This window comes from Lissotriton helveticus, chromosome 4_1 (genome assembly GCF_964261635.1).
Source record: "Lissotriton helveticus chromosome 4_1, aLisHel1.1, whole genome shotgun sequence".
Classification (NCBI taxonomy): Eukaryota; Metazoa; Chordata; class Amphibia; order Caudata; family Salamandridae; genus Lissotriton; species Lissotriton helveticus.
The window spans coordinates 84389612-84404977 of record NC_136063.1 but is presented as its reverse complement, the minus strand read 5'-3'; the positions used below and the strand labels follow the sequence as shown (position 1 = coordinate 84404977).

The following is a 15366-nucleotide window of genomic DNA, read 5'->3' as shown; positions in this document are numbered from 1 at the left end:
ACTCAACCCTGCAACACCGGAGACGACACGGAATGGCGCACTCAGGCAAAAAGAAAGGGACGCGACTCAAATCCAAGCTCGCCGGAAAAACATGCAAAGCTTGCCCGCCCACCTCTCATCAGTCCTACAATTCCAACCTCAAACCGCTATCAGGCTCTCCAGCTTACCCAGGACTGCGACGCCAACCCTCAGGACCACGGGGCAGGTGAACCAGGGACGTCTCCAGGTCCCACAAAAAGACTACGGATCCCCCCCATCATCCTGAAGAACTTACCCACACACAAGGACCTCGTGGAGATGCTGGATGAACACTGCGGCTCCCCCTACACGATCAAGCCCAGGCAAGACCACGCCAAGCTTATGCTCACCACCCCAGAAGACTACAGGAGCGTGACCAGCACACTCACCGAACAGAAAATGGAGTATTACACCTTCCCAATGACCACTGCAAAAGCCCAGCGCTTTGTAATACGGGGACTCCCAGCAAATGCATCACTTGACCACATCACTGGGGACTTAGCTGAACGCGGGCTTCCAGTCAAAAATATCGCGCAGATTGCCTCTCCAGCAGACAAGAGCAAGAAATTTCCCCTCTTTGTCGTAACCCTGTCAGCAAGCCACGACGGGAAACCAGCGGACCTTTCAGCAGTCACACGGCTCTGCGGCTGCATCGTAACCACAGAAGCACCTAAAGGGAAACGAGGACCAGTCATGTGCTACAACTGCCAGCGCCTGGGGCACACCTCTGCTTTCTGCCAACAGAAGCCAAAGTGTGTACGCTGCGGAGGTGAACACACCTCCACCCAATGCACAAGGAACCGGGAAACCGAACCAGCAAAGTGTGCCAACTGCGCAGGACCCCACCCAGCGAGCTATCGCGGCTGTCCCTATCTACAGAATGCAAAGAAGGTTGAACACCGCAAGCCACCCTCACAACCACAAAGGTCTTCCCAACAATCATCAGCAACGGACCAGCACCAAAGGAAGACCTACAACCGCAGACCTGCACTGGACCACAGGATCCCAACCCCCAATACAACCGACAACAGTAGAGAAGCACACGTGGATGGAAGGACATACGCGGACGTCATAGTACCGAAACAAGTCAGCCCGCCTCCCACAACAGCACCGGGACCATCCGGTGGAACAGGCTCAACCAGCCCACCTCCAACAACCGCACCGGGACCATCCTGTGAAATAGGCTCAGCCATCAACTGGCAGGAACTCATTGCGAAGATTGCAAAAACGGTTGCAGATATGAACATCCACCCGGTGGTGACAATGGTGGCGAATATTATCGCCGGACTTTTCCAGGGCGAAGAAAACACCAGCAATGGCAGCAAAATCTAAAAGAAACTCCCTCTTCGTGATGTGGAATGCTAATGGCATTCAGAAGAAAACTGCAGAACTCCTGCACCTGATGGAAACCATGGACGTGGATATAGCGCTTATCTCCGAGACCCACCTTCAAGGAAGCCAGAAGCTCAACATAGCAAACCACAGGGTATACCGCACAGATCGCACCACTGGAGCCAAGGGTGGGGGAACAGCGGTGATCGTCAGCACAAAAGTGAAGCACCACGAGATCTCTCTACCACCAGTTGGGAGCATTGAAGCAACTGGCATACAGATTCAGACATCTGCAGGCCCGCTGCGGCTGATCGCCGCCTACTCACCCCCAGGCAAGCTAAGCCCAAAGGACCTGGATGCTTTACTGGACCCCAGCATCCCAACACTAATTGGAGGCGACCTTAATGCCAAGCACAAATGCTGGAACTCTCGGACGGGAAACAGCAAAGGACACGCCCTACTTGCCCACTCAAAGAAGGAGGACTTTGTAGTGGCCGGCCCGACTCAACCAACGCACTATCCAGGCTCTGCACTGCATAAACCAGATGTTCTGGACATTGTGGTCATGAAGAATCTCTCCCAGTCTATGGAGCTTGAAACCCTAACAGCGCTGACATCCGACCACAACCCAGTATTGATCACAGTTGGAGACGTACTTGAAGACCAGCAGCAGGGCATCAGACACAACTTCAAGAAGGCGGACTGGTGCCTATACAAGAGATGCCTGGAGGAGACACTGGTCCCAGGTCCCCTGCGAAGCACTGAAGACATTGACCAGGCAATTCACCACTTCACAGCTTCAATCCACACAGCTATTGAGCGCAGCATTCCAGAGCAGAAACTACAACGATGCTCTATCTACGATCTCCCGAAGGGCATCAAGCAGTCAATAGCTGCCAAGAACAGAGCCCGCAGAGAGTGGCAAAGGAACCGCACCCCCGACCTGCTGAAGAAGTATAATGAACTGACAAGACAGCTGAAGATGCAAATAAGCCAGCATAGAGGCGAAAAATGGGAAGCAGCTACAGCCAACCTTAAGGACTCAGACAACTCTCTCTGGAGAATGACCCGCCGCCTGACTGGGAAGAAGGAACCAAACCCACCGATACAAGGGACGACTCACCTGGCATGCAGCAGCAGGGATAAGGCTGAGGTCTTCGCTGACACGCTGGAGGCATCATTCAGGCCCAACCAGGCAAGCAAACTGGCACCAGAAGTAGAGCAAGAGGTCGCCAAGCATCACCGGGAGCACCCACCAGAAACAGAAACTGCACACATTGAGGAATGCTCAATGGGCGAATTACTGGACCTGGCAAAAACACTAAAAAACGGCAAGGCACCAGGGAAGGACAGAATAGTCAACCAAGCCATCAAGATGCTACCAGATACTGCAGTGGATCACCTTGCTGAGATATTTAACGCATGCATGAAGCACCAGTATTTCCCAAACACCTGGAAAGAAGCAAGAGTCGTCGTATTCCCCAAGGCTGGGAAACCACTGCGAGATCCTGCAAATTACCGGCCCATAAGTCTACTATCTGGCCTATCAAAACTCTTTGAAAAAGTTATCCACGCCCGTCTTGTGGACTTTGCGACAAGCAACAACCTCCTTGCCAAAGAACAGTTTGGGTTCCGGAAAGATCACTCAACCAATCACCAACTCCTCAGAGTTGTGGACATCATCAGCCATGGTTTCAACATCAACAAGTCTACCGGAGTAGTCTTTCTGGATGTAGCCAAAGCGTTCGACCGAGTATGGCACGAGGGACTGCTTTATAAACTTATCAAGCTCCAGTTTCCCAGCTACCTGGTCATGCTACTGTCCAGCTACCTGACAAATCGGACCTTTCACGTGGCAGTGCGAGAAGAATGCTCATCGCCACGCCCAATTCTTGCTGGAGTGCCTCAGGGATCAATCCTAGGACCATTCCTCTTCAACATATTCACAAACGACATCCCCACGGACCTAAAGAAGACTGATCTTGCCCTTTACGCAGATGATGTCGCGGTCATCTCTCAATCCTTCAGCGACAAGGAAGTGGCTAAGAACCTGGAGACATCGCTCTGCAGACTCTCCGAATGGTACAGCGACTGGCAGATCACCTTGAACACGGGCAAAACCACTGCAACATTATTTACCAGGAAGCAGAACAGGAAACACCCACAGATCCTCCTCAACGGGGACGAGGTCAAATGGGAAAACAGCAGCTCCTACCTGGGGGTGACTCTGGACTCTAAACTCAGCTGGAAAAACCACATAGAGAAGACCTGCCAGAAAGCAGCATCCAAACTGGCTGCATTATACCCACTCCTGAAGACCAAGTCGATGCCCATGCAGAGCAAGGTGCGAGTAGTCACTGCAATAATTCGACCAACTATGACATACGCTTCACCAGTTTGGAGTGGCTGCCGCCCACAGCTTCGGATGGACCTACAGAAAGTACAGAACAAGGCCTTACGGATTGCAGCAGGTGCACCTATGTTCACACGAACAGCAGACCTCCACAGAGACTTAGGGATTGAGATGCTGGACGACCATCTCCTCAAACTCAACAGGAAATTCTACACAGGATTAGATCAAAAAGAAAACCCACTGATCAGGAAACTCGCAGACATCTCTACGAACCCATTTGACCGCTACCCGCGTCCCATTGAAGCGCTAACCTTGCGAAACTGAAACAGAAACGCAGCATCCAAAAACTCAGCACTGCTTGAAGGCAAACGCCGGCAGGTACACAAAACCCACCGCTGCCAGATGGCATGATAGCCTCGGCAAGCAACCAAAACTCAACACTATCAGAAGGAACTTGATGGACAAAGACAAGACCCCCTGAGGAAACATGCTGACAATTCTGCATACTCAATCGACCGCTACCCGCGGCCCATCACTGAGATGACCATGTGATGCAACCTCAACTGTGACAAAGCGTCACACATCAATAAGACAATCTAAACAGCGACTAAAAAATTCAAAACGATTGTGGAGTAATGAGGCTGCTGCCTCGGTATCCAAAAACTCACCACTGTCAGAAGGAATCTGACAGACGAAAACAAGACAGCAGACGGGCGGTACATTTCTGCTCTCTGACAGTGCCTGCGCCCAGACTTGCGTTACAATGGCCGAAACCGCTCCAGCCGTCGCGGCGCCTCCCGCTGAGGTCGCCCCCAAGAAGAAGCAGCAGAAGAAAGCAGCGGGGGCCTCCAAGGCCAAGAAGCCTTCCGGTCCCAGCGTGTCCGACATGATTATGAAGGTGGTGACTGCCTCGGCCGAGAGGAAGGGAGTCTCCCTGTCGGCCCTGAAGAAGGGGCTGCTCGCCGCCGGCTACGATGCGGACAAGAACAAGGGCCGTGTAAAGGTCTCCCTGAAGAGCCTGGTCAGCAAAGGCGCCCTAGCCCAGCTGAAGGGCACCGGGGCCTCCGGCTCCTTCAAGGTGAACAAGAAGCAGCTGGTGGGCAAGAAGGCGGCAAAGAAGACAGCCACCAAGAAGCCAGCGGCCAAGAAAGCTGCCCCTGCCGCCAAGAAGCCCAAAAAGGCTCCCGCGGGGGTCAAGAAGAGCCCGAAGAAGGTCAAGAAGCCGGCGGCAGCCAAGAGCCCCAAGAAGCCCAAGGCTGCCCCCGCCAAGAAGGCTGCCAAGAGCCCAGCGAAAGCCAAGGCGGCGAAGCCCAAAGTAGCCAAGAAAAGCCCTGCCAAGGTAGTCAAACCCAAGGCAGCCAAGCCCAACGCAGCCAAGCCCAAAAAGGCAGCACCCAAGAAGAAGTAAGGGCTTGCACCGAGACACTGCAAACACAAAGGCTCTTTTAAGGGCCACCACCCTGTCTAGAAGAGAGCGTGTTCATCCCCACCTTTGCACCCACCCAATGCCCCACTTTTCGAAAAATAAACCGCACAATACATCCCAGCGCACCGTTTCACAGGCGAGTGCTGCGTGTGATCTTGGCCATATAAAACGGCTCTTTCGGTGCTGAGTGGATTGAAATCGTTATCACATAGAAAACAAGGGGGTCCGGGAGTTATAAGACCTCCGTTCATAGTACATGTGCAATAACGTGTTTGTGTCTCGGTGCTTTCACTGTACCCGGGCAGACTCGACATAGTGTCTGCATAAAGCAGACGATTGTGAACTTTAAATGGAGCGCAGGGCACTGCGTGCTCCAGGGTGACATGGGGCGGGTAAAAGGGGGTCTGGGAGTTATGAGACCTCAGTTTATTATAAACGTGTGCTAACGTGTGTGTGTGTGTTGGTGCTTTCACTGTACCCGGGCAAACTCGACATAGTGTCTGCATAAAGCAGACGATTGTGAACTTTCCATCGAGCGCAGGTAACGGGGAGTGTTCCAGGGCGGCGTGCTCATGACATCTCGGGCTCCTCTCCCGGTTGACCGGGGTCGGGTGGACCACCAGTGGACGGACGGACACGGAGACAAAGGCTGGCCGGGGCGCGGGCTCCGGCTACATCATCCAACCGGAGGGTTCTCTTTTATCCACAGCTCATTGGACAGCTAGGCTGCAGCCTCCGGTCCAGTAACCAATCGTTGCACACCGCGGGCTATTTTCGAACGTGGGGCGGTCTCCTCAGCCAATCAGAGCAGCCCTCCGTCTGTGAGCGCATAAATAGGGCTCTTTCCCCGTTCGACGCCATTCTTCTCTGCCTTCGCCGAGAGAGACCGCTCCCGCCATGGCCCGCACCAAGCAGACAGCCCGCAAGTCCACCGGCGGCAAAGCGCCCCGCAAGCAGCTGGCCACCAAGGCTGCCCGCAAGAGCGCGCCTGCCACCGGCGGCGTCAAGAAGCCTCACCGCTACCGGCCCGGCACCGTGGCCCTCCGCGAGATCCGCCGCTACCAGAAGTCCACCGAGCTCCTCATCCGCAAGCTGCCCTTCCAGCGCCTGGTGAGGGAGATCGCCCAGGACTTCAAGACGGACCTGCGCTTCCAGAGCTCCGCCGTCATGGCCCTGCAGGAGGCCAGCGAGGCCTACCTGGTCGGGCTCTTCGAGGACACCAACCTTTGCGCCATCCACGCCAAGAGGGTGACCATCATGCCCAAGGACATCCAGCTGGCACGTCGCATCCGAGGCGAGAGGGCCTAAGGCGACGGACCGACCCGAACAACCACCACAACGGCTCTTTTAAGGGCCACCACCCTGTCACCTACGAGCTTATCTTATCTGTCATGGCACGTGTTTTAACACGTCTGGGAGGGTGGGCTGTGAGTACCACGAGCACTGGGCAACTTATACCGCCGGCTCTTGAGAAACCAGAGCACTCTGTGTTCACAGTGCACCAACACCTCTCCAATGTGTCCTTCATTTTAAAGCGTTGTTTGGGTAGAGGGTTGTGGTCGGGATCCGCGGGTCACAAGCCAGCACTATGGGGCATCTGTGCCCCCGGTACGTCGGGTTCTGAGAGTACCTCGAGTACTGGGCAACTTATACCGGCTCTGGGGGGGGGGGGGAACCAGAGCACTCTGTGTTCACAGTGCACAAACATCTCTTAAACGTGTCCTTCATTTAATAGAGCGCTTCTTTGGGGGTAGAGGATTGTGTAGGGATCCGCTGGTCACAAGCCAGCGCTATGGCGCATCTGTGCTCCCGGTACATCGGGTTCATGTGTCCGATTTCAGGAACGTTTGCCCCGGGGCGGATTATAGCCGTTCCCCAGGGTCTTAAAAGTACTAACACAACGTTAAACCCGCTCACACAAACACTGTTCGCCCCATACATGGAAAAGAATAAGCCCAAGGGCAGATGCACGAATTCCCAGTGGGTTTATGTAACCGCATCGTTACAGTGCTTATGTGACACTTGGTCCCAACGAGGGCTCATTCATAGGGATATGTTAATTTAAAGAGGCAAAACGGGTTGACTGCTCTGTCGGCCCTCGGTTTGCAGCAAGCCCCGTGAGAGCGGGCCTTTCTGCACTCAACATTACCCTTCTAAAACACATATTTCTCAAGTGATAACAGAAGCACATTAGCTCTTAGAGGAGGAAGTGATTGGCCCTTAAAAGAGCCGTTGTGTTCGTTGGTGATGCGCCTCGAAGCCTTACTTGGCGCTGGTGTACTTGGTGACGGCCTTGGTGCCCTCCGACACGGCGTGCTTGGCCAGCTCTCCGGGCAGCAGAAGGCGGACTGCGGTCTGGATCTCCCGGGAGGTGATGGTGCGCCGCGAGTTGTAGAGAGCCAGTTTGGAAGACTCGCTAGCGATGCGCTCGAAGATGTCGTTCACGAAGGAGTTCATGATGCCCATGGCCTTGGAGGAAATGCCGGTATCTGGGTGCACCTGCTTCATCACTTTGTAAATGTAGATGGCATAGCTTTCCTTCCTGCTCTTCCTGCGCTTCTTCCCGTCCTTCTTGGGCGGCTTGGAGAGCGCTTTCTTGGAGCCCTTCTTGGGAGCCGGCGCGGACTTGGCTGGTTCAGGCATGGTCGAAGATATTTCACTGCTTGCTGTGAAGCCGAGAGAAATAAAGCCTACGCGCTCTGCACTTGTATTTATGGGCTTGGCGTGCAAAGCAGTCTTCTTCCCGGTTCTCCCTTCTCATTGGCAGGCTCCCCACTTCCTATGTTAAGTCCTCCTCCAATGAGAAGTACTATCAGCGCCTAGCTGTCAACCAATCAGACGCTCCCGAAGTCTTTATATCACCGAGTCCAGCAGAAAGAGAAGTATTCTTCTCTCTGTTGTGTGACTGAGACCCCGAGACCGATCGCCATGTCTGGACGAGGAAAGCAAGGAGGAAAGGCCCGCGCCAAGGCCAAGACACGCTCTTCCAGAGCCGGGCTCCAGTTCCCCGTGGGCCGTGTGCACAGGCTGCTCCGGAAGGGAAGCTACGCCGAGAGGGTGGGCGCCGGTGCCCCCGTCTATCTGGCTGCAGTGCTGGAGTACCTGACCGCTGAGATCCTGGAGCTGGCTGGCAACGCGGCCCGGGACAACAAGAAGACCCGCATCATCCCCAGACACCTCCAGCTGGCCATCCGCAACGACGAGGAGCTGAACAAGCTGCTGGGCCGAGTCACCATCGCCCAGGGAGGAGTCTTGCCCAACATCCAGGCCGTGCTGCTGCCCAAGAAAACCGAGAGCCACAAGGCGCAGGGCAAAGCAAGCAAGTAAAGGCCCGCAGACCCCCGTGGAAACACACCCTAAACACAAAGGCTCTTTTCAGGGCCAACCACAGACTCCATCAAAGAGCTTATCCGTGCCATGGTGTTACTCTAGCGGCTTCATAGATGCGGCAGCGCCCGCAACCGTAGCTTTGTAGCGGAGGGCATGCCCAAGCTCTGGCCGTGCACTTTAATGTAGTCCCGTCCCAAAGCCTAGCATGAGGCCGACCATATTATGTTTTTTTTTTTTTTTTTTTTTTTGTATATACATATATAATTTTAATTTTCAGGGACACATTTTGCAGACTCTTCCCCAGCTGAGCGGGCACCGAGCGAGAGGGTTAGCCGGGCCGCGGTGACAAGTGGGGGCCTGGAAGGTGGAGTGTGTGTGTGTGTGTGTTTGACTGATCAGTGCACCGGCGGCAGCTGCTGAGCCCGATCGGGAGCCGCTGACAAAGAGGCGGGCTGGGAGCGCGCTCCTTTTTCAAACAATATTCTACATATATATTTTTTCATTCTTGGGGGACACATTTTGCAGGCTTGCCCCAGCCGGGCGCGAGATGTGGGCAGTGTTACGTGGTTGCAGGCGGCCAAACGCCCCGGGGTGGTGCCGGTGAGGCCGCTAACGTGTGCTGGCTCCATTAAAACATGTCCGAGCCTTCTGCTGATATTGGAGAGGGGGCACCGAACGCATGGGATAGGTGGGCCGCGGTCACAAGTGGGGGCCGGGAAGGAAGGTGCTTGCGTGTGTTTGACTGATCCGTGCACCGGCGGAAGCTGCTGAGCCAGCCCATGACAAAGGCGGGCTGGGAGCCCGCTCTTTTTCAAACGGCAACGGCAGATCCAGTCCCCGCTCCCTGCAGAGGGCGGGCCGGGGCCCGGGCTCTCCCGCCTCACTGGGCGTCACTTGGTGCTCCCGCGCAGGTCCGCTCCGCCTCCATATAAGCAGCCGTGCGGGCCTAAGCCGTCATTTCTGCTCACAGCATCAAGAGGAGAACATGTCTGGACGCGGCAAAGGAGGGAAGGGGCTCGGCAAAGGCGGCGCCAAGAGGCACCGCAAGGTGCTCCGGGACAACATCCAGGGCATCACCAAGCCGGCCATTCGCCGCCTAGCGCGCCGTGGCGGAGTCAAGCGCATCTCCGGCCTCATCTACGAGGAGACCCGCGGGGTGCTCAAGGTTTTCCTGGAGAACGTGATCCGGGACGCCGTCACCTACACCGAGCACGCCAAGCGGAAGACCGTCACCGCCATGGATGTGGTCTATGCCCTGAAGCGCCAGGGCCGCACCCTCTACGGATTCGGCGGTTAAACACTCGACTTGCCCACGGAAAAACGCAAAACACCAACCCAAAGGCTCTTTTAAGAGCCGACCACGATGTCATGGGAGAGCTGTGTCTATGCACTATTGTTCCCGCAGAGCCGGGATCGGCTACTCGCTAGCCCAATACCAGGGGATTTGCTCCGGTGCCACCCTACCATGTCGGGCGCTGTCCCGTGGCCCCAGGAGCCCGCCATTCAGGAGCCCTGGACTGGGTCCCTAAGGGGGTGTTTAGACCGGCCCAGGTGCCCGCCATAATGGAGCCCTTGCCTGGGGACCTACGGTGGGTTTAGCCCGGCCCAGGGTCCCGTTTTCCTGGAGCTCTAAACTGGGGACCTAAGGCGTGTTTAGCCCGGCCCAGGGGCCCGCAACCATGGAGCCCTAAACTGGTGACCTAAGGAGGGCTCAGCCCGGTCCAGGGGCCCGCCAACATGGAGCCCTTGCCTGGGGACCTACTGTGGGTTCAGCCCGGTCCAGCGGCCTGCCATCATGGAGCCCTTGCCTGGGGACCTAAGGTGGGTTTAGCACGGCCCAGGGGCCTGCCATCATGGAGCCCTTGCCTGGGGACCTAAGGTGGGTTCAGCCGGGTCCAGGGGGCCTGCCATCATGGAGCCCTGGACTGGGGACCTAAGGAGTGTTTAGCCCGTCCCAGGGTCTCGTTATCCTGGAGCCCTTTACTGGGGAGATAAGGCAGTTTTAGCCCGGCCCAGGGGCCCGCCATCATGGAGCCCTTGCCTGGGGACCTAAGGTGGGTTCAGCCCGGTCCAGGGGCCTGCCATCATGGAGCCCTGGGCTGGGGACCTACGGTGGGTTTAGCCCGGCCCAGGGGCCCGCCATCATGGAGCCCTTGCCTGGGGACCTAAGGTGGGTTCAGCCCGGTCCAGGGGCCTGCCATCATGGAGCCCTGGACTGGGGACCTACGGTGGGTTTAGCCCGGCCCAGGGGCCCGCCATCATGGAGCCCTTGTCTGGGGACCGAAGGTGGGTTCAGCCCGGTCCAGGGGCCTGCCATCATGGAGCCCTGGACTGGGGACCTAAGGTAGGTTCAGCCCGGTCCAGGGGCCTGCCATCACGGAGCCCTGGCCTGAGGACCTAATTGGTGTTTAGCCCGTCCCAGGGTCACGTTATCCTGGAGCCCTTCACAGGGGAGATAAGGCAGGTTTAGCCCGGCCCAGGGGCACGCCAACATGGAGCCCTTGCCTGGGGACCTACTGTGGGTTCAGCCCGGTCCAGCGGCCTGCCATCATGGAGCCCTTGCCTGGGGACCTAAGGTGGGTGTAGCACGGCCCAGGGGCCCGCCATCATGGAGCCCTTGCCTGGGGACCTAAAGTGGGTTTAGCCCGGCTCAGGGTCCCACGAGTCACGCAGTTCACCGACTATTAAGCCCCCCACGTAGTGGGGGCTTACAGCGCCCGGCTGGGAGACAAAGTTGGAGTCAGCGCGGCCATTCCGCCACCCGGCCATCTGGTCGCCGCAGCTCACTGGGCCATCTGGTCGGCGACCAGATGGCCCAGTCAGCTACGGCGACCAGATGGCCGGGCGGCGGAATGGCCGTGCTAACTCCAACTTTGTCTTCCGCCCAGGAGCATAAGCCCTAGGGGCTTAATAGTCGATACAACAGGGTTCCCATGCAGGCCCATAGGAAGAGGGTGTGGGGTCCTAAATGATGTGGCGAACCACCATGTCCGTTTACGGGTCCCCGTGGGCCTTTAAACAACGCTTTCAGTATTTTTCTTTTTTTGTGTGTGGACATTTTGGTTCAAGGGGACGTGGGCACTACTTCTACCCAGGGCTGGTGAGCTCCGATTCGGGTAAAATTTCCGCATTTCCCCCTTGGCTGGAGGTCGGCAAAAAAAAACAAAAAAAAAAACGATACATACATTTTTTCTTCTTTTTTTCTAACTTTATGTTCAAGGGGACCAAGTCACTTTTTCTACCCAGGGCCGATGAACTCCGATTCGGGTAACATTTCCGGTTTCCCCCCTTAGCTGGAGGTCGGCAAAAAAAATAACTATATATATACATTTTTTTTTTTTTACTATTTCCTTAGTTTCAAGGGGACAAAGTCACTTGTTCTACCCAGGGCTGGGGAGCTCCGATTCGGGTACAATTTCGGGTTTCCCCCCTTAGCCGGAGGTCGGCAAAAAAAAAAAAAAATCTAAACTTTTTTTTTTTTTTTAACTAACTTTAGGTTCAAGGGGACAACGTCACTGTTTCTACCCGAGGATGTGGAGCTCCGATCCGGGTAAAACTTCAGGTTTTCCCCCTAAGCTGAAGGTGGTCCAAAATAAATAAATAAATAAAAAAATATATACACATACAATTTTTTTCTTCTTCTTCAAATAACTCTAGGTTGAAGGGGACAAAGTCACTTTTTCTACCCGGCCTATGGATCTCCGATCCGGGTACAATTTACCCATTTAAAACTGTTAATACAAAATATATATATATATATATTTTGCTCAATGTTTAGGTTCTAGGGGACTAAGTCACTTTTTCTACACAGGGCTATGGAGCTCCGATTAGGGTAATGTTTCAGGATTTCCCCTTTGGCTGGAGGCGGAGAAAAAAATAAACGTCATTCAAAAGGTATATAAAGCCCTTTGCATTATCAGATCCTAGCCTTCAGTGTCCCAAGCCCATTTCTAGCCTGCAGGCACAAAGTGTCTATTTCTGCACAGGGCTATGGAGCTCCGCGCAGGGTGAGATCCCCCCCTGTTACAGTATCAGCACAAGGCTGTGGGCCCATTCCTAGCCTCCAAACACCTCTTTTAGGGATACTTGTAACATTTGGCGGAGTTAATCTTCAAAGGGGATACAGTTGCTCCTACTAGCCTGGGCTATGGAGCTCCGTTCAGGGTAAGATGTCAGGTTCCAACCCTGGCTGGAGGTGGGCAAACAAAAGAATTCTTTATTCCAACACTGTGTCTAACCCCTTTACAGTATCAGACCCAGGCCTGCAAGACCCTAGGCACATTTCCAGCCTCCAGGCACCTATTTACGTGATACTTGTGACATTATGAAGCCTGCAGCTTCAAAGGGACAAAGTCACTCCTCCTACCCAGGGTTAAGGAACTCCGCGCAGGGTAAGAATTCAGGTTATCCCCCTGGCTGGAGGTGTTTAAGCAAAACACTTCACATGCCCAATAAATTGTATTTCACCCTTTCCCAGTAGCAGGAAAGGCATGCAAGGCCTTGTGCCTACTTCCAGCCTCCAGGCACCAATGTTACTGATACCTGTGACATTTGGTGGTGTTAAGCTTCAAGGGGATGAAGTCACACCTTCTACCCAGGGTTATGGAGCTCCGCGCAGGGTAAGAATTTAGGTTATCCCCTTGGCTGGAGGTGTTAAAGCAAAACACCTCACATGCCCAATAAAGTATATTTCACCCCTCCAGAGTATCAGGAAAGGACTGCAAGGCCTTGGGCCTACATCCATTCTCCAGGCACCAATTGTACTGATACCTGTGACATTTGGTGTTGTTCAACTTCAAGGGGATGAAGTCACACCTTCTACCCAGGGTTATAGAGCTCAGTGCAGGGTATGATTTCAGGTTCTCCCCCTGGCTTGAGGTGTTAAAGCAAAACACTTCACATGCCCAATAAATTGTATTTCGCCCCTTCACAGTATCAGGAAAGGCCTGCAAGGCCTTGGGCCTACTACCAGCCTCCAGACACCAATTGTACTGATACCTGTGACATTTGGTGTTGTTCAACTTCAAGGGGATGAAGTCACACTTTCTACCCAGGGTTATGGAGCTCAGCGCAGGGTAAGATTTCAGCTTTTCACCCCTAGCTGGATGTGTTGAAGCAAAACACTTCTCATTCCCAATAAAGTCTATTTCACCCCTCCACAGTATCAGGAAAGGCCTGCAAGGCATTGTGCCCTTTTCCAGCCTCCAGGCACCAATGTTACTGATACCTGTGACATTTGGTGTTGTTCAACTTCAAGGGGATGAAGTCACACCTTCTACCCAGGGTTATAGAGCTCAGTGCAGGGTATGATTTCAGGTTCTCCCCCTGGCTTGAGGTGTTAAAGCAAAACACTTCACATGCCCAATAAATTGTATTTCGCCCCTTCACAGTATCAGGAAAGGCCTGCAAGGCCTTGTGCCTACTCCCAGCCTCCAGGCTCCAATGTTACTGATACCTGTGACATTTGGTGGTGTTAAGCTTCAAGGGGATGAAGTCACACTTTCTACCCAGGGTTATGGAGCTCAGCGCAGGGTAAGATTTCAGGTTATCCCCCTGGCTGGAGGTGTTAAAGCAAAACACTCCACGTGCCCATTAAAGTCTATGTCACCCCTTCACAGTATCAGGAAAGACCTGTAAGGCCTTGTGCCTACTTCCAGCCTCCAGGCACCAATGTTACTGATACCTGTGACATTTGGTGGTGTTAAGCTTCAAGGGGAAGAAGTCCCACCTTCTACCCAGGGTTATGGAGCTCAGCGCAGGGTAAGATTTCATGTTATCGCCCTGGCTTGAGGTGTTAAAGCAAAACACTTCACTTGCCCAATAAAGTCTATTTCACCCCTTTCAAAGTACCAGGAAAGGCCTCGAAGGCCTTGTGCCTACTTCCAGCCACCAGGCACCAATGTTACTGATACCTGTGACATTTGGGGGTGTTAAGCTTCAAGGGGAAGAAGTCACACCTTCTACCCAGGGTTATGGAGCTCAGCACAGGGTAAGATTTCAGGTTATCCCCCTGGCTGGAGGTGATAAAGCAAAACACTCCACATGCCCAATAAAGTCTATTTCACCATTTCACAGTATCAGGAAAGGCCTGCATGGCCTTGGGCCTACTTCCAGCCTCCAGGCACCTAGGTTACTGACACCTGTGACATTTGGTGGTGTTAAGCTTCAAGGGGAAGGAGTCACACCTTCTACCCAGGGTTATGGAGCTCAGCGCAGGGTAAGATTTCAAGTTATCCCCCTGGCTGGAGGTGTTAAAGCAAAACACTCCACATGCCCAATAAAGTCTATTTCACCCCTTTTACAGTATCAAGAAAGGCCTGCAAGGCCTTGGGCCTACATCCATTCTCCAGGCACCAATTTTACTGATACCTGTGCCATTTGGTGTTGTTCAACTTCAAGGGGATGAAGTCACACCTTCTACCCAGGGTTATGGAGCTCCGCGCAGGGTAAGAATTTAGGTTATCCCCTTGGCTGGAGGTGTTAAAGCAAAACACCTCACATGCCCAATAAAGTATATTTCACCCCTCCAGAGTATCAGGAAAGGACTGCAAGGCCTTGGGCCTACATCCATTCTCCAGGCACCAATTGTACTGATACCTGTGACATTTGGTGTTGTTCAACTTCAAGGGGATGAAGTCACACCTTCTACCCAGGGTTATGGAGCTCAGCGCAGGGTAAGATTTCAGCTTTTCACCCCTAGCTGGATGTGTTGAAGCAAAACACTTCTCATGCCCAATAAAGTCTATTTCACCCCTCCACAGTATCAGGAAAGTCCTGCAATGCTTTGGGCCTACTTCCAGCCCCTAGGCACCTGTTCTTGCGATACTTGTGACATTTGGAGGTGTTCAGCTTCAAGGGGATGAAGTCCCACCTTCTACCCAGGGTTATGGAGCTCAGCGCAGGGTAA

At 54.1% G+C, this 15366-nt stretch overlaps 1 protein-coding gene across 1 annotated transcript; it reads right to left on the bottom strand.

The window, feature by feature from the left end:
* Window positions 1–7374: 7374 nt before the first annotated feature.
* Window positions 7375–7810, bottom strand: LOC144827023 (histone H2B 1.2-like). The gene has a single exon (XM_078685490.1). The coding sequence runs from the start codon at window positions 7770–7772 to the stop codon at window positions 7392–7394; it is 381 nt and encodes a 126-aa protein (XP_078541616.1). The 5' UTR covers window positions 7773–7810; the 3' UTR covers window positions 7375–7391.
* Window positions 7811–15366: the final 7556 nt, after the last annotated feature.

Excerpts from the sequence above, each read along its gene's own strand:
- LOC144827023 (XM_078685490.1), bottom strand. The coding sequence starts at position 7,772 with ATGCCTGAACCAGCCAAGTCCGCGCCGGCTCCCAAGAAGGGCTCCAAG.